The sequence below is a fragment of the Suricata suricatta genome, chromosome 11 (genome assembly GCF_006229205.1).
Source record: "Suricata suricatta isolate VVHF042 chromosome 11, meerkat_22Aug2017_6uvM2_HiC, whole genome shotgun sequence".
Classification (NCBI taxonomy): domain Eukaryota; kingdom Metazoa; phylum Chordata; class Mammalia; order Carnivora; family Herpestidae; genus Suricata; species Suricata suricatta.
In genome coordinates, this window is record NC_043710.1 from 91165329 (window position 1) to 91190956 (window position 25628).

At 47.7% G+C, this 25628-nt stretch overlaps 1 protein-coding gene across 4 annotated transcripts in view; it reads right to left on the reverse strand.

Moving 5' to 3' along the window:
- The window catches only part of UBASH3B (ubiquitin associated and SH3 domain containing B), a 130061-nt gene that overhangs the window by 45269 nt on the left and 59164 nt on the right, over nucleotides 1–25628 (reverse strand). Inside the window, exon 1 of one of the 4 annotated variants that reach the window (XM_029956392.1) lies at nucleotides 3103–3444. The exons of the other annotated variants lie outside the window; for them this stretch is intronic. Within the exon in view, the coding sequence (XP_029812252.1) occupies nucleotides 3103–3161 (59 nt within the window). The 5' untranslated portion in view covers nucleotides 3162–3444. Of the gene's footprint in view, nucleotides 1–3102; nucleotides 3445–25628 lie in introns of those variants that run through there. 4 annotated transcript variants of the gene reach the window in all.

The following is a 25628-nucleotide window of genomic DNA, read 5'->3' on the forward strand; positions in this document are numbered from 1 at the left end:
GGGGGTGAAGGAACAGGGCAGGTCTGTGCTCCAGTAATTGGGAAGTGGGATTTGAAATACAGAGAGGGTGCAGCCCCATTCCCTTACCAACACCCATCCCTCCAAATCTGGGTAAAACAGATGAAAATGAGGTGCCATTTCAGGTTGCTGAGGTCATCTTTTTCTTCTCCCGTTTCCACTACCTTTCTCCCTAAGCCCCGTTGAATCAGCTAAAAATACTTAAACATGGATGGTTTTTGGCGCTTCTGCAATGGTTTCAGCTCAAAGCTACACAAGAGGCTCTATCTCAACACTTGGTGGGTCAGGGGCAAGCGCACAGACCAGAGCGAGCCATTGTCATGGTCACCATTTTGTGCTTCTCTACGTAGGCGGTGTATTAGCTAACAGGTACTGAGCGTGCACTAGGCGCCAGGCACTGCACTGTGTGTTGTAAATATAAATGAGCTCATGGGGTCCTTACTCAGCCCTGTGAGGCTGGTGCCATCGTCTCCCTCACTGAGCAGGTGAGGAAAGTGAGGCTTAGCGGGACCATGGGACTTGGTCCAGGTCCCTCTGCTGTAAAAAAGGAAGGCGTGGCATTCAAGTGTGTGCTCAGCCACTGGGCCACTTGTCCTCCCGAGAGGATGGACATCAGCTCCAGCAGCGGCCCGTAAGCATGTATGGTGGCAAGATCTGTTGCCAGACACCACGTTCAGGGCTGGCATAAAAATAGGAAAACATGGCCCTTGACCATAAGGGAGCTTATCATATGACCTCTTCACAAATGGATGGAGGGGCGCGTGGGTGGCTCAGTCAGTTAAGTGTTCAACTTTGACTCCGGTCATGATCTCGTGGTTTGTGGGTTCGAGCCCTGTGTCAAGCTCTGTGCTGACAGCTCAGAGTCTGGAGCTTGCTTCGGCTTCTGCATCTCTCTCTCTCTCTCTCTCTCTCTCTGCCCCTCCCCCACTGGTACTCTTGCTGTCTCTCTCAAAAATAAATGAATGAATGAATGAATGAATGAGTGAATGGATGAATGTTTTTAAAAAACCCCAAATGGATGGATATTTGGAAAGGGAAGGAACTGAACATTAATGGAGTGCCTACTATGTGCTGTGCAAGTTACATACAGGTGTCTTACTGTGCAATTTACAGGTGTCTTACTTCATCCGGAAGCCCGTTTGGTGGGGTGGGTATTACTGCCTCCAGTTTACACATGATGAAACCACAGTGTAGGAAGATTAAGAACATTGTTCAAGGGGTGCCTGGGTGGCTCAGTCCGACTGTCCGACTTTGGTTCAGGTCATGATCTTGTAGTTTGTGGTTTCAAGCCTCGTGTCGGGCTCTGTGCTGACAGCTCAGAGCCTGGAGCCTGTCTTTGGATTCTGTATCTCCCTCTCTCTCTGACCCTTCCCTGCTCATGCTGTCTCTCTCTCTCTCAAAAATAAATAAAAACATTAAAAAAAAAAAAGAAACATTGTTCAAGGCATCCAAGTAGTGACAGTTCTGGGATCAAAACAGGTCTTATTTAATTTTTTATAAGAACATGATATTTAATTTCTTTCACAGACTGCTGCCTTGTATGTGCTTAGGCTAACGCTAAGTGAACTGCTATGCACTAAGTGTTCAAATTTCCTGGAAGAAAGAAGCCATAAATGTTGTCAGTGGCAAAGGCAGGGCTGGGAATAATCAGGAAATCCAAAATATAGTTATCAAGAATAGGGATGCTGATTTGTTTTTAGCTGCATCCACAGGGTTTGATATTGATATTTATGAAATAAATGACCATACATATAGTTACAGTTGCCGATTGGCACACACATATATTGAAAACTGGTGTCCAGGGACACCTGGTGGCACAGTCAGTTAAGTATCCAACTTCGGCTCAGGTCATGATATCACAGTTCATGAGCTGACAGCTCAGAGCCTGGAGCCTGCTTCGAATTCTGTCTCCCTCTCTCTCTCTGCTCGTCACTCTGCTCACACTCTGTCTCTTTCTTCTTCAAAAATAAACATTTGGGGTGCCTGGGTGGCTCAGTTGGTTAAGCTTCCGATTTTAGCTCAGGTCATGATCTCACGGTTTGGGAGTTCGAGTCCCACATGGGGCTCTGTGCTGACAGCTCAGAGCCTGGAGTCTGCTTAGGATTCTGTGTCTCCCTCTCTCTCTGCCCCTCCCTTGCTCATGCTCTGTCTCTCTCTCTCTCTCAAAAATAAACATTAAAAAAATTTAAAAAGCAATCAAACCTGGGGTGCCTGGGTGGCTCAGTCAGTTGGGTGTCCAACTTTGGCTCAGGTTATGATCTCACAGTCTGTGAGTTTGAGCCCCGCGTCAGGCTCTGTGCTGACAGCTCAGAGCCTGGAGCCTGCTTCGGATTCTGTGTCTCCATCTCTCTCTGCTGCTGCCCTGCTCATGCTCTGTCTCTGTCTCTCTCAAAAATAAACAAGTATTAAAAAAAAAAAACCCTGAAAACCCTGATGTCCAATAGGTTTTATCAATTATTAAGTTATCTCACAGTGGTGCAATTTAACCTTATTGTGGAAGATTCTGATCAATAACTGGTTCACAGCTGCCCAGCACATCGATAGCGAGGCCCAACCTGAACTCCATCCTCTGACTTCACCTGAGCTTTGCTTCCAACAAATTCCCATGAGGTAAGTCAGAACAGGCCTTATCTTCAGACTCACATGCCTGTCTGCACACCCCCTATCCACCCCTTGTCTCTCCCTCCATTGAATGAGGTCAATTTCAAGAGGAATATATGTGGGGAAACAACAGTGAGCCCTGGATTTGAAGAGTTCTACCAGGAGGATGGATTATTATCACAGGATTCTTGGGTGCACTTGGAAGCAGAACCTAAGGCAAACACTTACCGTGGAGTCTTACATGTGCCCCAAGCATGGGAGAGGGAGTGCAAATCTCTCCCAGGTCAAACCCCATTCTGCTGACCACTTATTTCAAGAGACTTGTGGAGACCAAAATGCAAGCTAGCAAAAGAAAGGGGCAGTCCTGGAGTTCACTGAATGAAGCAAGAATCAATACAGTTATATATGTCACGTGAAGATGCAAAGAGAGGAGTCAGTAAGGGTGCAGGGACCAGAGCAAAGTAGATTGGCTACTATACACACCTGCCACCACCCAGGATCCAATAGAAAGAATCCCTGTCCAAATTCTTGAAGATCTTCATCTCTGCGAATGCATATAAACTCCTCACGACGCACACGAAGCTCTTCACGGACTCCACTTCACCCTCAAGCACTCTGTTCCCCGACTCTTGTCTCACACTTAAAGCTTTCTCCTGTTTGTTCCTTTTCCTGCAAGGCTAACTCTCCTGTCAGGTACCTGGCTACTGCTTACTAACCCTTAACACTCCACATACGTGTTGTCTCCTCCTGGAAGCGGCCTTTGACTGGTCTGGCCCAAAACATCCTGGACATAACTATATCATGGCACCTTCTGCATTCTACTTAAGCATCTGTCTTCCATGTTGAACTGTGAGCTACCTGAAGTCTGCTTATTTTCTTTGTAGCCGAACAGGTGTCATAGTATTTGGCATAGAGTAGGTTTTAAAAACACTTAAAATAATGTATTTAAATTTTTTTAATGTTCCTTTAATTTTGAGAGAAAGAGAGACAGAGCATAAGCAAAGGAAAAGCAGAGAGAGAGGGAGACACAGAATCCAAAGTAGGCTGTGCTGACAGCTCAGAGCTCCATGTGGGGCTCAAACTCATGAACTGCGAGATCATGACCTGAGCCAGTCAGACGTCCAATCGACTGAGCCACCCAGGTGCCCCCAAAAATGTATTTATTTCTGAGAGAACGAGAGAAGAGTTTGAGCAGGGGAGGGGTAGAGGATCCAAAGCAGGTTCCACACTGATGACAGTGAGCCCAATGCGGGGCTCGAACTCATGAACTGGGAGAGCACGAATGACCTGAGCATGAATGAACTTGGATGCTCAACTGACTGAGCCACCTGGGTGCTCCTAGGTCAACATTTTTTGAAAGCATGAACCGCATGAAGATGTTAAAGGTGTCAATATCCAGCGTGGCAGATGAGCTCTAGCCATCTCGGCCTTCTGGTATTTGCTCCTTTGTATAACCCACTCCTACAGTGTGTAGATGAGACCCAAGACCCGCTCCTGTCCAAAAGAATATGACAAAGGTGCTGGGTCCCATTCCTGTGATCTCATTACGATATGCATATAAGAAACCCCTCAGCTTGCCTTGGGCTCCACAGTGAGGTCTGCGACCCGGTCCCTCCCCCTCCTGACCCAGGTCCCACTTCCCTCTTTGACTTCCTCCACCTGCTGCCCCAGGCCCTTCCCTCAGCTTTCCACGCTGGGGCACTACGACCTTTGAGAACCACTTAGAACCGCCCTTGATGTGAAGACAGGGGGCGCGTGCAAAGAGTCAAAGGGGCCCCCTTCCTTGGGCTCTAGAAACTAGACACTGGAAATAAATGGTGTGCGGGGGGCATGAGGCAGGGAACGAAGGCGGCGCTGGAAAAGACTGTGTGTCCGGCACTGGCCTAGGCACCTTTGCTCCCGTGGCAACACCTTCCCTAGCTCCAGGGCAAATGTTTGAGGTATTTTTTAAAGCTCAGGAAACTGAAGCGTGGTGAAGGAGGCAGGTCTCATTAGGGCTTCAGCTTCAGAACACATAAGAATCCAACCTAGTCACTGGCTCCAATTACTGAGACATCGCCCGGCGTATCTGGAACACCAAGGAGACCTGACTCATCTGTGCATAACTATGTGGGTTTCAAGGCCCAATTTTTCACACAGTTCATTCTTCCTGCCACCTTGAAATGTCAGCCCTGACTGCAGTCAGTATCGAATCCTCTTATACCAACACACGGTATTGCTTTGGCCCAAATGCCAGCCTCGATTCCTTCCATCCTAATTAACTGACGCTCTTCCCTGATCAGCTCATGAATCGTGCAGGAATGCCTGTCTCCTGTGTCCAGCGCCCTCCGTGGTGACAGGGAGAGGGATACTGCAATGTTCGGTGACAAACGATTCCTGCAATGATCTCCAAACCCAAGAAATCAAAAATCAAATCCAACCAGTGAGTAAAAAACCCCAAAGCAGATGATCACTAAGCCACCTACGTTTAAGACCAGGGCTGCCTTTAACCGCAGATTTACAACAGTGCCTTCTGGCTTGTTTTCTTTTTTCTACGTATAAATCCAGTCTTAGAATCATAGTACCTTGAGCCTGAGTTGACGAAGGCTGAACTGACTGTCCCCAGCTCAGAAGAGGACCCAAAGGGCTCACCTCCCACCTGCCTGATAAGCTCTGCTCTGGGTGGGAGGGAGAGATCAGGAGCCCGGGGCTGAGAACCGCTTCAGCATTATTCAGCTGCGGAGGGCGTGCCCTTCTCGGCGGAATGGTTCTTGTTGACCTTGTCGGCTCTTCTGAACCTGGCTGGCAAAGCCCCCCAGGTGCCAGGCCATCACCACGGGCGGCCCCACTCTGTAACCCTAGTTGCTTCCCCCCTGACTCATAGCCTGATCCTCATTTGTCTTAAAAAAAAAAAAAAGTATAAAATGTTCAGACCCTTTCCACTGAAGGGTCAACTGCTATCTAAAGTTATCTGAGTCTCTTATTTCTTTAATGATTTTTTAAATGTTTATTTTTGAGAGAGAGAGAGAGAGAGAGAGAGAGAGAGAGAGAGAGAGAGGGAGGGAGAAAGTGCACAAGCAAGGGAGGGGCAGAGAAAGAGGGAAACACAGAATCTGAAGCAGGTTCCAGGCTCCGAGCTGTCAGCTCTATGTGGGGCTCGAACCCACAAACCGAAAGATCACGACCTGAGCTGAAGTTATCCAGGGGCCCCATGACTGGATGGTTAAATTTACTCAGTGGAATTTTGTTTTTCCACAAGAGCGATCTGCAGTTGGGGGTGACAGTGGGTATAACTTCATGAAATATCCTTTGGGACTTCACTGGAGAATTCTTTGTTGGTCTGGGAAGGGGGACTTTGCCATTTTTATAGAGCAGGGAACTGAGGCACAGAGAAGAAAAATGGCTTCTTTAAGGTCATGGTGAGCTGGTGCAGAGCTTAACATAGAACCCAGGACTTGGGACAAGGACAAATCCTTGTCATGTACACAACCTAGATCTTCCCCCACCTCTGGATGGTGTGTTGTGCAGCCCCTGGGGGCAAGGATGGAGCTCAGCATTAGAGTCCTCGCCTTGTCACCATGTGCCCCTGAGCAAGTCCTCTGACTCTCCAGGGACTGTGGAAAAATGAGACTTAGACGGATGACAGCCCCCCCCCCCCCACCAGTGCTAACAGTCTGTGTGTTGTGGATATTCTTCTTCTTCTAGTCACCAAGCGAGGACGTTGGGTTGTTTGCTTAACCTCACCAGGCAGAGACACCTGGGTGGCTCAGCTGGTTAAGTGGCAGACTTCGGCTCTGGTCATGATCTCATGGTTTGGAAGTTCAAGCCTGGTGTCAGGCTCTAAGCTTAGAGCCTGGAGCCTGCTTCAGATTCTGTGTCTCTCATTCTCTCTCTGCTCCTGCCCCGCTTATGTTCTCTCTCACTCTTAAAAATAAATAAAGATTAAAAGTTACCAAAAAAAAAAAAAACCCATCTTACAAGGCATAAAGGATAAAAGGATAAAGCAGAGGGGCCAGGTGTGGGCTGATCATGCGAAGTGGTCTGACCATGAGGGAGGGTGCAGGTTCTGAGAGTCCTTGGTGGAAACTGACACCGGAAACAAAAGCTCGAGTCCCTCCTACAATAGCCAATGCAACTGTAATGCCGCCACAAAGCAGCCACTTTCAAGTACACTCTAGAGGTGGCACCCCAACCCCCACTCTGCTTCATCCCATCCTGAAGTCCCCATTTACTCTCTCCCAAGCCCTTCAGGCTCCAACTGACCCGACCCCCCCTTCAGACGCTTGCCCACTGGCCACATTGGTCAGGTTCCTCTAATTACTGTTCTGGGTTCAGTGGTTAAGACCCAAAGAGACTGACTCTTCAGGAAAATGAGGTGCTATTTTTAATTTATCAGCAAGACAGTGTCCTTAGGAAGAGAGGAAGCTAAGAGAACCATCTCCACTGCTGGGGTGACAGTGACATGCTAGAGGGGCAGGCTCCATTGTTCCAAGAAAAAGCCTTCTTCCCCTTTTGCTTTGCCTTTCTTGGCAGTTGAGCACACCATTTGGAAGCCCCCTCACTACTGCCTGTGAAACCATCTCATGACAATGGTGTTGACCAAGAGGCTGGCCAACATGTTAAATACAACTAAGATTTCACTTCCTGGTCCCACCGGCCCCATTTCCTGTGCCAATAGCTGCCATATTGGCAAGCGCAGATGTGAACATTCTGATTGTCCCAGAACACGTGAATCCAGAATGTAAGCTCAGCCAAGGGCAGGGACTTGGCCTTGTTCACTTCTGGGTCTCGAGTACTTAGGAAATATCGGGCACACAACTAGCACTCCATTTGTTGAACGCATATATCGAATTCCAGGATCGGCAGATTGGATGGGGCAAAGAATAAGGTACAGCATCCACACCATTTGGCTAGTAATTCAAACTTCACAGCAGATTTCTAAGAAACTGACTGCTCCCGGTGTTTGTTCTCTAAGAAATTTCTGGGCACCCATTTCGTGCTCCCCAAGGAAGGATATGAATACCACCACCACTAAGAGAAGACATAGTCAAATGTAATAGAAGGAGCAGAGCTTTGAGAAAGACAAGACCCAAGTTCTGGTCCAGACTACACTCAGAAGGGCGAGTGGGGAAGAGTCATCAGCCCCTTTGAGTCTCAGTCTCTTCAGCTATAAAATGGGACTAATAACACCATCTCCAAGGATTTGTTTGTATGAACCAAATGGGATAATATAACAGAAAGCACAAGGGAAACTGTAAAGAGTTGGATGTTTGTATTATTAACCTTGACCTCAAGTTGCTTTGAGTCTCACTGCCTCAGCCTTTAAGAGTTTGCTTCTCCAACTAACCCCCTCCTCTGCCTTGGAATCATTACTTCAATCCAACTAGCTTTGTACCATGCTTTTCCTTCAGTGGATTCCATGGTTTAGTACACACATTTCAACTATCTTGTGTTTACAATAATAATGAATTATTTCCCCCATTTGTTATACTTTAGAGGTTAACAGTTTCAGTCCATCAAAGGAGCATAAAATTTTAGTTAGTTGAGGCTTTACTCTAGAGGCGGGACTTTTTTTGGTTGTAGCGATTGGTCACACCCTGGATCAAAGCTCTAGGACTCCTATTATTCATCTGGAGACTCCTCACGCTGGTCTAGGAGGAGGCAGAGCAATGACAGGCGTCCTGTGAGCTCAGGGACTTAAGACGCTATTCTAGGGAAAAGCAGAGCTCTGCCATTAGGCAAGACCATCCCAGACGGTGATCCCAGGCTCCCAAGCCACTGCAGAAGGCCTGGGTGTGTGGCCCCGGACTTCTTCGCCTTCATAATAAATACCATCTCCCCTGGGGAGCCAGGATCATGGCCAGGCAGCCGTGGCCTGTGTGAGGCCCACACCAGCACAATTCCGACTGAGTATAAACAGAGGGCCCAATTAAAACACCTAATTATAGGGCAGGCTCGAACCAGAAGGTGGACTTTGTTGGTGGCCCTGAAGCCTGATGACAGACAGGCTGCCAGCATCTCCCCGGTGGGCCACAAATGGCCCCAGACTGAAACGACCTTCCATGTGGACAGATGGACTGAAGGACAGAGAGACAGAAGGAACATCTTAGTGTGGAGAGTTTTCTGCCGAGAAGCATCTAGGCAGCTTCCTCGAAGACGCTCCTTCGTGCAAGAGAATTAGGGTTTTACACATCTGGGACCCTGTTGCCTCCTCTATAGGATGGAGTATCTAATTCACAGGGTTACTAAGAAATAAATGCTGTCGGGAGTTAACTTCAAAGCTCTTTGTCATGGTTAATGCTGCACTAGATTATATGCTTTCCCCCAAAGAGGGAGGCAGAAATGTTGCAAATGACAGTGGCCCAAAACCTGGGCACAAAATACAATTCCCCCTCCTACCTGTGAGTCCTCCCCCTCCTGCCAGGCGCAGAAATACTGCCCTGCAGTCAAGTCAACCACAATCATGGCATAGTGCTTGACGTGCCTTTCTCGGTGCTACTATATAACATGAGTTATAGAGTTCTCTTTCCTCCCAGACTCTCAAAGCAGGTTTACACAGTTGTCCGTTAGTCTGATCTTCCTAAGGGGCTGACAAGAGGGACAGACATCTGTCGGTCTGGTGGAGAGTAGGGGCCCCGTGTTCAATGGACACGCTGGGATGGTTAACCATCCGCATCATGATCATCTCCTCTTGGATTAACCCTCAAGGCACTGTTGAAAGTGAACCTTCTAGAAACAGAGAACCAAATAACAAGCACTGGGTAGAAGTCAGATGAAGCCTGGGTTTTAAGTTTTTCTGGAATCATTTCACTGGGCTTCTTTGGCTAGGATGCTGCTTCTGTGCTGTGAAAGGACACTTGGATTTGGTCCCTCTGTCGAGGGAAAGGTGAGATCAGTCACGTGTCCCTACCTCACATACCACTAGCTGAGTACAGGTCTTTGGAGCCTTCGGGGTTTAGGTAAAAGCTAAAAACAATGTCTGTCTAGTGGCTGTAACTGAGGGTATGTCATGCCTGGGAGTGGAGAAAACCCCTTGCCCCTCCCAACCAGCCTGAGCGATAGGCCAGAAAGGGGGCCCTGCAGATAAGCCCCGTCTCAGCAATGGGCATCCACCCTGGCAAGCCCGTTTCATTAGCAGACCAGCACTCTGACCCAGGGACACGAGTCTCACTAACGAAGACACTGAGCACCAGCTCGTCAGAGGCTCTGGCTTTGAGCCCTGGCTCTGCTATTTACTAGCCGCGATTTGGAGGGGAGCTCTGTGGGCATTGCTATCTCGTTCCTAAAAGTAGAATGATAATGATGCTTTCACAAAGCTCCTGTTACCACATAGAGATGGGGTGGGTGGCATAGTGGCCAGACCCATGGCCTCAAGAGACAGCCCTGGATTTGAACCCTGGCCTACCACTCACTTGTTAACACTTTCTGCACAGAGCTAACCTCGAGTTTTCCTGCGTGGCACCAGAGGACAGGAGTAATACTTAGAGTGTCGAGTGGAGGCTTGCACAGACAGTGCCTGGGGCATGGGGGGGGGCACCCCACAAACTCTCACCACTAATATCGCAGACATAAGATGTAAAAGCACAAATGCACATGCAAACAACTGTGGTTCTTTTCCAGGCTTTGGGCGAGCGTGGCCAATATGTGCAGCGCTTTGCATAGAGTAAATGCATAATGAGTATCTGCTCTGTGTAATTATGGCAGCCTTAGCAGCGGTCTCATTCTGGAATTCGGCTCAGAGATTAGTATCATTTGCAGTTAACTACATTCCAGGCGGCCAGCCCTACAAATTAGACCGACTCAAGCTATGCAGTGCCTGATAGGGCTGCAGCTCAGGGGAGGGTTTCTGGTGACAGCGAAAGCCACAAGGGATCCGACCTCAGGACTGTCGATGTGTCAGCAAAGACTACTCCTCCCACAGCGAGGGGAGGCATAGCGCCACGCGTCGCTGGGGCGAGCGCTGTGCGGGGACCACTCTGAAACCAGGAGGACACGCAGCTGTCCAGGCTGTCTGGCAGCAAAGAAAGTTGAGGGCTCTCCCTCCCTCCTTGCTTTCTTCCCAGTGTCTCCATCCCTCAGTGATAGCCAACAACTTGGTAGGTGGCAAGTTAGTGAGCAAGTTGACCCAGTGACCCATGGCATGGGGCTGCTGAGAAAAGGGGTGGTAGCCCCTCACTCCAGCCACCCTCCGAGCTGCAGGACGGGAGTTCAGAGTCACCCACGGCCTTCTGGAATGAGGGGTCCCTCAGCTGCCAACCACAGCGTGTGTGCGCTCTATCTTTTCTTATTTGCCATGTGCATTTCTTCAAGCACAGCGACGCCTCCTTTCCCTCAGCTCTATGATCTGAGGACTCATTGAGCACGTACCTCTTCCCAGTTAATGTGAAACCTGACAGGAAGTACTTCTCTTGAGTCACCCCTTGCATGAAGCTCTCTACCTTCCTGTCATTCAGTCCTTACAACAGTCAGCTCGGGGGGGGGGGGGGGCGCGGGAATCATTCCTAGGCAAATGAGGCTCAGGGATGCCAAGTAGCTTGGCCAAGGCAATAGGAGGATTTTATTTTATTTTTTTTTATTTGTTTTTGAGAGAGAGAGAAAGAGGAAACACAGGTGGGGGGAGGGCGCACACACACACACACATACACACACAATCGGAAGCAGACTCCAGGCTCTGTCCGCACAGAGTCTGATGTGGGGCTTGAACTCATGAACTATGAGATCATGACCTGAGCCGAAGTTGGACACTTAACTGACGGAGCCACCAGGAGCCCCTGTTGTTGATGTTTTTAAGTAAACCATTATGCCCAACTCATGGCCAGGGATCAAAAGTCACATGCTCTACTGACTGAGCCAGCCAGAGGCCCCAATAGGAGGCTTTAAAAAAAATTTTTTTTAATGTTTACTTATTTTTGAGAGACAGAGAGACAGAGACACAATCCAAAGCAGGCTCCAGGTTCCAAGCTGTCAGCACAGAGTCCGACACGGGGCTCAAACCCATGAACCGTGAGATCATGACCTGAGCAAAGTTGGACGCCTGAGCCACCCAGGCGTCCCAGGAGGATTTGCACTTGGACAGTCGGCCTGAGTCTCTGTCTGCTCCAGTGCTGTAAAGCCTAAACCTGGCAGACTCCCTTTGTTCTTCCAGACTGGGGAGTTCCAATATTTTCTTCAACATCTCTATAAAGAAACCTTTCTAACCTCTTGGTCACCCCAGTGCCCTTCTCTGGACCTTCTCTAGCATTGGTTTTTATCTCTCAATGTGCAGGAGCCCAACCCACCCAGCCACTGACCCTATTGTTTACACAGAACTCAGTGATAGGTCATCTCGTTTTGTTCTCCCAGGACTCCTGGTGGGGGGCTCAGGCCAGCCAGGTCACAGAGTCAGCCTCAGCCCAGAGCCCATGCTGCCAGTGCCCTTTTCTCCTCCCAGCTAAGGCTGCTTCTAGGTGCTGGGCTCAGCACCATCCCCCCAGGATACCCTGCATGTCCAGAATAACATTCCCAAAGCTTACTGGCTGATGTCCCAGGCCAATTCCATCCTCAAAGTCACTCTGGGTCCATCCATTCATTCACTCTATTCTCAGTGCAGAAGTTCTCGCTTGGATGATTTTAGAGGTCTTCTTGGCTGCTGGTTTTGCGCTTTGTCCCTTTCATTCCCCAATTGCCAGCCCACACCCCCACCTAGGCCAGAACAATTTTCCTTAACCTGGATCATGCCATGATGCTGCCTCTCCTGATGTTAGCCCTGCACCTGTTACCTTTCTACCATGTGGATTCACTTCAACTGCTAGAACCCAGCAATTGCCTGAAATACCCTGAAGCCCTCTCTGTTGAACTTTTGTCCACTTGGCTTTTTCTAGTGGGACTGTCCACACCTCCTCTTTTCTGTCTAATGAATGTAAAATTAACTGAATGGAGTGACCCCCACGTCCTTGCTCTTGCTTGCCAACGCTAATCAGAGAGAGGCACCGTCTTATATCTCCAGTAACCTTTGCCTAAATGTGGTGACTTAAATCTGTTCACAACGAAGCCCCCTGCCCCTTGCATGTCAACTCCTATCTTAGGAGTTTTTCTAGGGGTCTGCCTCGCTGGCAGGGTACTTTGCTATCAAAAAAGCTCTGAGTCATCTACAGATAGACAAGTTTCACTCTGAGTGTCATTTTCCAGATCATTCATAAGTATGTTAAGGAAGCCCAGTCACGGGGATGAAAAGTGCAGCACAGGCAATGCAGTCAATAATGTTGTGATCACGTCAGTCGGTGACAGATGCTAACTACTACATTTGTTGTGGTGAGTGTACTGTACAGAGTTGTCTGATTATTATTTTGCACACCTGAAACTAAGATAATTCTGGATGTCAACTATATTTCAGTTTAGTTCTTTTACATTTATTTATTTTTCAGAGACAGAGTGAGACCGAGCATGAGCAGAGGAAGGGCAGAGAGAGAAGGAGACAAAATGTGAAGCAGGCTCCAGGCTCTGAGCAAACATTCAGCACAGAGCCTGATGCGGGGCTTGAACCCTCGAACCGTGAGATCACAAGCTGAGATGAAGTCTGACATGTAACCGACTGAGTCACCCAGGTACCCATATTTCAGTTCAACAAAAGGATAATCTTGGGGCACCTGGGTGGCTCAGTCGGTTACGTGTCCAACTTGATCTTGGCTCAGGTCACAATCTCACGGTTCATGGGATTTTCTTTCTTCCTCTCCCTCTTTTAAGCAAATAAACTTAAAAAATATAAATAAGAGTGATCTTTAAAGACCCTTTAAAAATGTGAAAGAAGCTCAGTCAGCATCCAGCACTGCACAAACTCCATCTCCTGCATGGTCCCTGGGTCTTGGTCTATGCTCCTCATCCTAGGAAGACCTGGTTAGCGCCCTTCCTTACATAAAGGTGAGAGAGGGAAAATTCATTCATCCATTCATCTATCCCATGTGTGTTCAGCATCTGAGAAGGACTGGGCTTTGTGCCAGGCCCCAGGAAATTCAGCGATAGACAAGACATAATTCCTGGCCACAAGGAGCTCAGGTGGGACAGAAGACGGTCACAGTGCTCAGTGATGCATGTTCATGGTCATTTATAGATCAACTGTGCCCCCAGAGTGGCCAGGACTTGAACTGGGTCTTGATGGATAAGTAGAATCTGCCATCCAGACAAGAAGGGAGGAGGAACGGCAGGTGCAGTGGAGGAAAGAGGGAAGGGGCTTGAAGGTCCAAAGTGGCCAACAGTGGGCTAGGGGAGGGGGCGTGGGAGGAGAGAGACACCTTACCCATGATCATGGTCTCACTGGGGGAAAATTTTTGTTTCCGAAAGACTGCACGTCAATAATATTATCTTAGTGACAATATTCAATATGAAAAGGATACTGACTATGACCTTGCCTCTACCAATAGTCAGAAGAAGCCAGAACCTCAACTAAAAAGTGAAGGGAAGAAAAGTCATTTGTTCTTTCATCCTATGCCAACAGCACTGCCATATTTACACACATATTTGTGGGATTCCAATGATCTCTGCCTCAGGGACTGTAAGCTCCCTGAGAGCAGAGACTTTGGAATGATCTGTGTGGACTCTCAAGAGCCTTTATGGGGTACACAATAAGCACTCCATAAATACTTCCTGCTGCTGCCAGGAACTATAGTAGGGGTAGAGAAAGGGAATAGGCCCATTGCCTGCTGCTAAGCGAGGGGGTTGAAACTGCTTGACTATGTCTAGTTCTTAGGAAACCAGTTTTGGACTGCTGAAGAAATTATTTCTGTTTTATAGACTGGAAAAAAAAATCTTGGGGCACCTGGGTGGCTCAGTCGGTTAAGCATCTGACTTCAGCTCAGGTCATGATCTCACAGTTTGTGAGTTCAAGCCCAGCACCAGGCTCTGTGCTGACAGCTCAGAGCCTGGAGCCTGCTTCCGTTTCTGTGTCTCCACTTCTCTCTGCCCCTCCCTTGCTCAAGCTCGGTCTCTGTCTCTCTCTCAAAAGATAAATAAATGTTAAAAACATAAATAAAAAGACCTTTCTACAAGCAACCGGCCTGACAGGCTCACAGTGCTGGTCTTACCAGCTGGCACCAGCACTGGCATCCCCGGTGGGGGCGAGCCCTCTGCCTCCGCCGCCTTCCCCAGGCTGTGCGATGCCCTCCCTCATGCTCCTCTCTCACACACACACACACACACACACACACGATCACATACAACCCATGACTATGTACCCACACAGAACACATGCTCACACTCACAAACACACACATTTGCCCCCTCGCCCATACACCTACCTTCGCACACCTTCCTACTTGTCTCATAACACAGGCCCACACACATGCACACACACACAAGCACAGCCTGAGCTGTTAAAGTGACAGCACTCACATTTTCCATTTATTGGTGATTTCAAAACAGGAAGCCTTGGTAGGGATGGGGGAGGTGTTGGTGAAGGCAGAGCTGCTGTAAAGGGGCCCAGGTGCATGGGCAGGACTCAGGCGGGAGATGCCACCGGCCAGTCTCCAAGGACAGGAAAGGCCCCAGCTTGGCCCAGCTCCTAAGCAGCAGAGAGCCGGGCCCAGGCTCTGACTGCTGAGCCGGCCAGGCGCAATGAAGCCACATCTCTCCCTGGGCCAGGGGTTTTCTGCGAGGAAGAAGGGAGTACCCTGTGCCTTCCTGCCTGCCAACGCAGAGCCCCTTCTTTGGAAACCACCTCCTCCGGAGCCCTCCAGGACTGACTCCTGCATGCCACCGTCCCTCACCCCTTAGGCCCTCTGCTACTTCACTCAGCCATGCCCCTTTGCAGTGGAATATTCTATCTGGTGCCCTGTCCCCACCCTCACTTTAACATGCAATTTACCAGGTTTTCTAGTCTCAACCCTTGCAGTGCCTTGCATTTTACAAAGTTGTCTCATAATCAGCATGTCCTTCAGTCTTCAGGACAGCTCCCTGAGGTTTCGAATGGCATGCCCATTTTACAGATGCGCAAGCTGAGAGCAAAGAGAGTAAGCCACGTGCACCAGCATTCCAGAAGCAGACCTTCTGATCTCAAGTCTTCCTTTTCAACAAAGTCCCAAGTCCTCTCTCCTACCTGGCTCTGAACCCAAGGTGGGTCTAAGATGGCCAGGGATGCCAGAAACAGCCAGGGTGAAAAGCGAAGGTAAGAAGGGCTGAAAGGCGAGAGGGCACAAAGCACACCCGTGGGCTGGCAAACTGGGCACAGACTGAGCCAGGGAGGTGCCTGCTTTACCCCATCTCTCCTACATCAAGCATGCACGCAGCAAACCACACACACACACACACACACACACCCTAGCTCTGGCCTGGCACCAGGAGGGGGTAGGACCATGTATACAGTTTAACTGCTCAAGGTGGTTGGCGCTGATTCCTACAACTTACAGAGAAAGTCTGAGGGGAAGCCATATTTAGAAGACATGTCTGGAACTTCGCTTTCTCTGGCTGTCTGAGCAAAGCAGTTAATATCATTTTCTCCCTCAGCAGTGACCTACCAGAGGAACCCGGCCTCACTGAAGCTGCGAGCAGTGTTCCTGCCAGGGGGTGCCCTGGAGGGCAGAGGACGGGTGTCCGCAGGCTGCCCTTCCCGGCCAGCCCAGGACAAGAAAATCTGGTGATAGCATGCATGTGGCTGGAGGGAGACAGGAGGGGACCAAAAAAAAACAAACAAACACAAAAACCCGAGACCAGGCTGGATTTTTCCGCCAGGCTAGCATTTCTATCAGACCACAACCTCTTTTTCATGGCACCCTCCCCTTTCAGGTTTCACAGATTGAACAGCCGGGACCCATAAAATGGGACATCGCGGGTCACAGGGAAAAGGATGGGTTAGACTCAGGGGAAGCCCTGGAATTTCCTTTCCTGGAGATCTTCAGGACTCTCCTGCCCCCGGGGGAATTTCTTGCTCAGCTCCTTGGCCTGTTTCCCTTCCCCCTTTCTGGAAGCCTGTCCAAACCTCTTTCTTCAAGTCCCATCCTTTTCTTAAAAGCCTCTCCTGACCCTTCCAGGCTTCAGGGCTCCCTGAGGCCAGAGTCCATGACCCTAGAGACTTGCTGACTGACGGTGAGAAAGTGGACACCCTAGACAGACCCAGGACACCACCCTACTGTCGTTGACGGGGAGGGGGGGGTGGGGGGGGTTGAGGAGGGGCTTCTCAAGGCTGTGCTCTGGCGTCTGGCAGGAGAGGTTAAACTAGCTTGTGTGGGTGGTGGATGCAGCCTGAGTTCCAGAAGAGATCTGAGCCAGAGGGGAGGACGGTTGTCCTAGGGAAGTTGTCCTAGAAGAACTGGGTTGGGTCACCCACCAAGGAATTGCTCAAGCCTGGTTTCACTGGTCAGCAAAAGGGTCCAGGAAGCAGAACCCGTGGGAGGGGAAAAAACTGGGCTGCTCACTCCAAAAGCCTGGCCACCCAGGTTCAGCAAGTTCACGTTTGTGGGGCCCCGCAGGAGGGAAGGGGAACAGCTGGGCTCCTAGTTATAGGTCTGCGCTTTTCCAAGCAAAGCGTCACAGAGTCTCATCATCCAGAGATCAGCACATCTACTGGGAGTCCAACAAAGGTCTCAAATCTGGAGTGTTCGGTTACAAATGCAGGTCCTGGGCATTGGGAGGTTGAAAAACCACTATATGAAGGGAGTTAGGTCTAAAAGTAAAGAGGTCTCTAGCTGCGCACATCAGCTGAACGGTGCTGTGAACCTGATATTTGTTTATTAGTAAACAACCAGCACAAGTGTGCTATTTTTGTGGTCGATTTCTTTGTTTGGGTTTATTTCGTTTTTGAAACGTTTCATGAATGTATTTGTACCACAGTCAAATTCATGATTCTTTAAAATTCTTAAAATTCACTCTGAGGCAAAAAACAAAACAAAAACAAAACTCAGAGCATGAAAATATTCTATGAACAGAGAGTACATTGAACAGCTATTTTTTTTTCTGTGAAAGTTTCTGGTAGAAATCTGAATCCTGTCACAACTTTTCGTCCTTAAACTAACTGGAGGTTAAAGCCCATCTTCATTCCTTGATTTTTAATTGGAGAACACATTTGATCATTTTTAAGGTGAAAAGAGTAAACGACTTCGAAGTACTTTTTACCTTGTTGGGGCTGACTTTGATGACTGAGAATCAATAGTGTCAGTACGCTGTTTTCAAGTCCTTAGGAATCCAAATTTCTAAGAAGTGGCTTTTAAGTTAGGTTTCTTATCCCCAACCTCTTGTCTCATTTGCATAACCATCTCCCACTAAAACAAGACTTAGAGGCTAAAAACACGTGTCAGGGCGCCTGGGTGGCCCAGTTGGTTAAGCTTCGACTCAGGTCATGATCTCGCAGTTCGTGGGTTCCAGCCCCCATGGGGTTCTGTGCTGACAGCTTGGAACCTGCCTGGGATTCTGTCTCCTTGCTCTGCCCCTCCCCCCACTCACTCTCTGTATCTTTTCTAAAAATAAAAATGAACTTAAAAAACATGTCTATATAGGGTCCTATTTCACTTAAAAGTAATGCAGTTCCACTTTTATAAAAAGCAAACAAAGACGGATCTACTAACGCCATGCCTGGCCTCGAACCCCCTCTGCCCTCTGCTTTGCTGCCCCACCACCTGCAGGGGGCAGCACCCAGCTCGCCAGCCACATGCTTCAGAGTCTGCAGACCTTCTAGTAGGGTGGCCTATGTTCAGATCCTAGCTGTGCCATCAGGTGATCGTGGGCAAGTTAGCCAACCTCTCTAAGCATCACTTAGCTCCTATGTAAGATGGGGGCAGTACTGGGGCCCGCCTCCTAAGGGTTGTTCTGTGAACCAAATGAAATGAAACAAAGCACTTAGCACCGTGCCTGGCCCATACTGGACTCTCAGTGAACATTTGAGGGCGTTCTCATTCTGAACAACAAATGATTTAAGCTTCTCGGGGCCAAATATCCTCTTTCAAATTACATGCTGTTTCATCAAGAGACATGGCAGGAAAGCCCCCCACCCCCTTTTATTTTTCTGGGAAAATGAAGCTCCCACATCAAGAGTTCATTCAAATACCAGCTTTGCTAAAGTATTTTCTTGTAGCTGCCCAACCCCACCCACTTTAAAGCTGGTCGGTAGCTCCTACTCAGCAGAGCCATAATCTACCGAACCTATTATGTCCTTGGGTCTTGCTTTGCCACAAAATCTGGGAACATTTAGAACGGAGAACTGAGTATTATTCGTCTCTGCACTATCGATGCCAAGCGCCCAAGCAGCCACTCAATAAATATTTATTGAATGACTAAAACAAAATGGAAGCAAATGGCACCTGTGTGGATGCCAGGATGTATAGAGCATATGGCTTTAGAGATATATAATCCATATTACATCTTTTCCAGAAACCCGTTATTTTGGGTTGGAAATGAATTGAACCAGACCAGATGTCATGGAAGACAGGATAAAAAGAGAAAACGGGAGGAGAATTAGGGGAACAGTTTCAGGGTTTTGCTGTCTTTCCAGGAAGGGTGTCTTATCCATCTTGTAGGTAAATGCCTTCGCAGCCTTACGGGAAAGGGCTATTCTTGAGCCACTGCCCAGCCCTAAACACAAACTCCGTGCATCAAGATAAATTGGTACAAAGCAAATGAAATATGTCAATTTGCCAAATAAGGGAGGGAGCAGGGATGACATGCTCGCCCTACTCTTGTAAGGAAACTTCTTGGAAGATGAGATTGTTGTTTTATTTTATATAGCACAGAACCGTGGAAAGTAAAATTAGGTCTCTTAAAAGTCAGGCAAGAGCAAGACCTTCAGGTATGCTACCAAGAGGGGGAGGGGCAGAGAGAGAGGGAGACACAGACTCAGAAGCAGGCTCCAGGCTCTGAGCTGTCAGCACAGAGCCCAACGCGGGGCTCAAACTCACGAACTGTGAGGTCATAACCTGAGCCGAAGTCGGCCGCCTAACTGATTGAGCGGCCCAGGCGTCCCCCTCCTAGATACTTGACACAAAATGCAACATGCAAAAGAACCTCAGAGGTAAACAGTATCATCCCCACTTTCTTGATGGGGAAACGGAGTCTCAGCAAGGGCAAATGACCAAGGCAAGGTCAAATGCTCAAAAGTGGTTTTTTGCTCCATCTTAAATTCTTCCATCGACAATCACAGTGTGGAAAGCTTTTACCTAAATCTTTCTCTGCTATAATCCATCCTTCTCTCTTCTGTTAATTTTCCTGAAACAAGGTGAGCTAAACGTATTCCTTTAAAAGTGTCAGTGGTTCCCTTACATTCATGAAATAAAAATTCAAATACTCAAACTCATTAATGTTACATTCTTTATAGGCTCCGCTCCCCCCAGAACTCGTCCTTCCTCTTGGCAACCATCACACTTGACCATGTTCCCGTCGTTCTATGTAATTCCGCCCCTCGGCTTCTGTGGCACATGCCTATCCACTGTTGTTCTCTTTATTCCCACTGAAGCCAATGCACCTTCTTCACCTTTCCTTTCTTCCTCCCTGTGAACTCTTCCTTTACATTTCAGTGATTCCCCGCCCCCCACTTCCTCCATCTCATTTTTCTTTTTTTTTTTTTTAATATTTATTTATTTTTGAGAGACAGAAACATCATGAGCAGGGGAGGGGCAGAGAGAGAGGGACACACAGAATTGGAAACAGGCTCCAGGCTCTGAGCTGTCAGCACAGAGCCCTATGCGGGGCTCAAACCCACAAACTGTGAGATCATGACCTGAGCTGAAGTCGGATGCTGAACCTACTGAGCCACCCAGGTGCCCTACATCTCACTCTTCTAACTAAAATCTATGGTAATTCGGCGCCTCCCCACTAAAAACGGCTCTAGCATTCTTCATGCCAGAAATAATATAAAAAATAACAGCTGCTGAACATTTAGGTGCTGATCTGAATACGGAACAATCACTCCCATGTGTAGGCGAGGCTCAGTGCAAACTTCAGTGACTCGTCTAAGGTCACTCAGTAAACAGCAGTGAGAATTTGGATCACTATGGTCTGGTCAATGGACTTTTCAAAATTTCAGTCTCTTGGGACTTCTCAGGAGCATTTCACATCACCAGCACTCCCTTTACTCTCTACTTTGTACTTTCCTGACTCTGTACACTTTTGGTTTTTCTTCGGATTTCTCTAGCTACTCCTTCTCAGCTTCCTTTGTAAACTTGACTCCTCCCAGGCACTTGAGTTGCTGGTATTCCTCAAGAACCTGCGCAGTTTTCCTTTACACATTCTGTGCGTTCTCTGTAGGAGATCTGAGCCGTTTGCTGGGCTAGAACTCTCACCTCTCCATCCCAAGGCTGCCCTAAAGTCTAGGTGCCATCCTTTTCTCTTTCTTAGCCTTTGGGCTCCCATAACATGTCCTTGAATGTATAGTCAGTACTTGAATATATTGCTTGTACTAAAATCTCGCCTATTCAAACACCGGACTCACCTTGTCCCATCCCAACCTCCTTTCTAGATCCTTTTGGTTAGCAACACACCATTCATCCAATTTCCCAAGTTATAAGCTCAAGATCAACCTTGTTTTTTCCCCCTTGCTTCCTTCTCAGATCTAATTAATCACTAAGTCCTGTCCCAGGTCTGCCTCCTAAATTACATACCTGTTCTCTCCAGTCTGCCATGCCCTCTCTGTGCTGACCCACCATCACCTGCCTGACTGCTCCGATGGTGTGTCGTAACAGACCTGTTCCTTCCGGCTTTGCCCTTTGCAATTGACTCCCCAGTTATGCGGTCCCCACGTCACCCTTCTGCTGACCACCTCGATAGCTCCCTATAGCCTTTAGGATAAGTTTCCAGAACTGCAACCTGTAAGACTGTATGGTCTATTCTGGCCCCTTCCAGCCTTCCTTCAGGTCACTCCTCCTGCTCTTATGTGTCAGTCACATTAGATGTCTTTCAGTTCCTCGAACATGCCTCGTTTTCCTACAACTGCTCCCCAATGCCGGTGTCTCTACTCACCTTCCACGTCTCAGCTTAAACCTTCCAGGTTGTGTTCCCTGATACCTCAGGCTCATCTCTCCATTACGGATTTGCATGACAGCCCATATATGTCTTTTCCAGTCTTCTTCCTGCTTGTAATTACTTATTTAATGTTTTTCTTCCTTATAATGTTTATATATTTGACTGTTATTCTCAGTGCCAGGAGACCTACAGAGCATGTGTTAGCTGCTCGGTAAAAATGAACAGCCTAGTAAAATTCTCCTCTGAGTCCCCCCTCCTCCCCTGGCTTCTTCTGTGCTCCCATAGTCCTTTGGTTTTCATTCGGCCTTGGTTAGTACTTACTGTTTTATGGGTCTTTCTCCCCCATGAGTTTATGAGTTTCTTGAGAAAGAACACTTGGTCTTCATCCTCCCTTGTGCCAATGATTTTTACTGAATTCAAGAGGAAAGAAATAGGATGCCTAGGTGGCTCAGTTGGGCAGCTGACTTCAGCTCAGGTCATGATTTCACAGTCCGTGGGTTCGAGCCCCGCGATGGACTCTCTGCTGACAGCTCAGAGCCTGAAGCCTGCTTCAGATGCTGTGTCTCCTCACCTCTCTGCCCCTCCCCTGCTTGTGCTCTGTTTCTCTCTCAAAAATAAACATTAAAAAAAAAAAATAAAAGAGGAAAGAGCTAGAAGCCTAAACCCTATACAAGTGCCCAGACAAAAGTGTCCCAAAACACTTTTAGAGAGGGATTATCATTTCAGAAAGAAAACGGAGGAGCACAGAGAGGCAGCAGAGGCTGGGCCTTAGCAGACATCAGTTGGTAACTGCACACATCAAAAAATAGGCCATACCAGTGAAATAAACAGAAATTAGGAAACATTCGTGACTTCCCCCATCTTCCTCGTGCCCATTCCTCAACCAAAGCCTCCTACGTGTGGCGACCGCACTTCCTCTGCTCCCCAGCACCCTTCTCTGACCTGGCGTGCTTCTCACTGGCCGAGTCCACTCTGGTTTCCTCTAGCCTTTCCTCTCTCTTTAGTACACCATCCTCATTGTTGGCAGTCATTATTTTAGAACACAGATTTGACCATATTACCTCTGTTTAGCCTTCGGACTCCCTGTTACCTACAAGATATAATCTTTTCCACGTGGCACCCAAGGTGCTCCATGATGGTGCCCAAATCCATCCTTCTAGCCTCAACCCTGTCATTTCCCTCCCAGGGCCCCTGCATCTCAACAACCCTGAATGCTCTCCCTCTCTTGATACATTGTTTTGAGACAAGGAATCCTTGTTTTGGGGCCTGCTGGGCCCCTCTGCCTGGAAAACTGCTCCCCCCCTTCCACACATACATGTTCTTAAATAGTTTTCTATATCCAGCCCAAATATCTCTCTGTGCAACAGAGTAAACTGTTCCCCTCAGGTTCTCATTAAGCTGTGTTTTCCTCTACAGAACCCAAAGAAGATACAACAATGTCTTCTACTTCTTTGAATCTCCAACACCTATCCTATACTGGGGTGCTCCATAAATGTTGAATAAATAAAGGAATAAAGTCTAGGTCTTTGTGAGTCAGACTGAGGCCTTCCTATCTGTCTAGGCTTTTGTTTCTTCCCTTAACTGGAAGACTGTATATTTAGCCTTTCTTCATGACAAGCTGTTTTCATTAGAGAAGAGTTCTATTACTTTGGCTTTCTGTCACGCACAGGCTGATGGGTTATCTACTGGAAATTCTGTTGCCCATCTAATATATGTTTAAGAATCACATGTGAAATCAGCTTAGTGTGCTAAAAACAAGATCTTAAGTACATCTGAAGGGCAAGTAAACAAATGGGGAATGTATGCCATTGGTATTATCTATGTGACTGCTTTAATGTCATTTTGCTGATAATTTATGCAGTCCCCTTCTCTAGTCAACTCCTTAAGTGCAAATAATTGAGGGTTGTTAAAACATTCTCAGTAACTCTGATCTTTGCACATACACAGTAGAAAGGTGTAGAAAAGTTATAGGCCTTTAAAGGGGGAAGGGTTCACTCCTGAGTAGCTTAAGAAATGACAAAATGAGTTTATATAAAGCTTGATAGGGAACAGGAAGTTAAAAAAAAAAAACCGTGATAAGGAAAGGGAAATGCTGACCCAGAAAAGATGATCTGAAAATGCAGAGGGAAACTTTTTGACACAGATGTAAGATCACTTCTCTGAGGTTTTTGTTTTTGTTTTGTTTTGTTTGTGAGATACAGCTATAAAAGTGAGAACTGAACTCATGATTCTGTAAGACAAGCATGTCTGATTGGGGGGGGAAATGGTTATTCACTCTACTGGAATTGCTTGAATGGAAACTTCTCGATGAGAGTTGCATCTTAAAATACTCATCCAGCGATGAGGAGTTATTTCAAGATGTGAAGTCAAGGAGTTTGCAGTGAGGTTCATATGTGAAGCACGCCATGTCTTTAGGATGCTGAATGGAGCCAGATGAGCTGTGAGCTGACAACTGTCCCCAATGGCCTTTTTGGACAGCTGGTTCCCATCCCAGTGTGGCAGCCATCAGCAACCAGTAAATCTATGAATGCTGCCCAAGCAAAAGGGTGGGGTAAGGCCTTGAACTCCTTCCTTTCTCCTTGGTAATCCCCGTCTGCCAGGTAGAGTCCTTCCCTGTAGCTCAGCCATCCTAAACTCTCCTCCATTCTTCTCTCTCTACAGCAACAGTAGACAAGGCCCCCAGTGGATCTTCAGACCTCCAGCCCACCTTCTGTGCTCGTGAAGACCAAAAGCTTTGGAAGTGCAAATCTCAAAAGAGGAGAAATTAAATTTCAACTGTCCATTTCAACTGTCCCTGTTCCTGTCCATCATTCAAGACCCAAGTCAGTGTCACCTCCTCTGATACTTCTTCCAGTAGTCCTAGGGCAGCAAGACAATACTAATGTTAATATGCTTCTATGCATGCCTCCATTTCCGTATACTCCTATCATTACTATGACAATCTGGTTGCATACCTTGGGCGCCCTTAAAGTCAAAGACTGCAAGTCTCCCTTCCCCCAAGCCTAGCACAAAGCTTCTCAGTATGTGCTTGTGGAATAAATGTATGAACGAATACACTTCCGAATGAAGGACGATGGCGGAAAGTAGATTTTGTCTGTTGACACTCTTTTGGAGACAAGAGCCAAACATGTTGAATGGCAGCCATCATCCATGCGAAACTTGAATTGGGGTTGAGGTATGTGTTGGGAGCCATTTCTGAACTAAGTTGAGAATACTCCTTGAAAGGTTAAGGTGGGTTTTGCACGGGCTTCCGCCATCAGATGGTGACTGATGTCTACTCCCCACTCAATTATTTTTTGAGCACCGACCCCCCGAGGCACCTTGCTGACTGGTACTGGGAGTGACTTGTCCCCTTATCCTAAAATATGCTGATTGCACCTTGTGAAGGAATTTATAGGAATTTCTTCTTTTGTGATTATAGGAACAAATATTACATTTACTGCCCTTCAAGAAAACAGGCTATTAGCCCCTGCTAAAAGAGCTAACTTTTGCCTTTACTGTGCTAAAAACTTTGCCTTGTATTTGAATGCTAAAGATACCTTCCTTCCCCATATGATAAGCATCTAAATCACCTACACCAGTCACTACTGATAAAGATTATGCATGAGTCTTCTACCAGTCTATGTTCTGGGAAATTTTTATATGCCAAAGAAATTTGTCATCTGAAATCATTGTCTAAGGCAAATGCTACTTCTGTGCTGGACCCATACATTTTTTACCATGAATAAAACTGACTCTCAGGTCAGTGCAGAGATGCCTGCCTGGCGATCAGAAAGAAACTCATGGCTCAATCATTCCCTCCCCCTTTTGCCGACACCCGTCCATCCTTCAGGGAGCCCTGGACCTGGTGGAGCTGGACTCTGGCAGGTTTGGTGCAAGGTGCCTGAGCCACATAAACAAGAAAACTGGAGGGCTGGGATTTGTTTCCAGTAACTTATAGGTGATATACTTGGGGATGTTAACACTCCCCTTTCCAAGGCCAATACCCAGGCATTGCATCTGGGTCAATACGCAATCACCCAGACATCTTTTCCTGCAGCACTTAGTAAACTGGGCACCAGGGAGCTCCAGAAATAAAGGTGCTTGAAGAAAGCACTTTGCATTTATGATGATTTGGA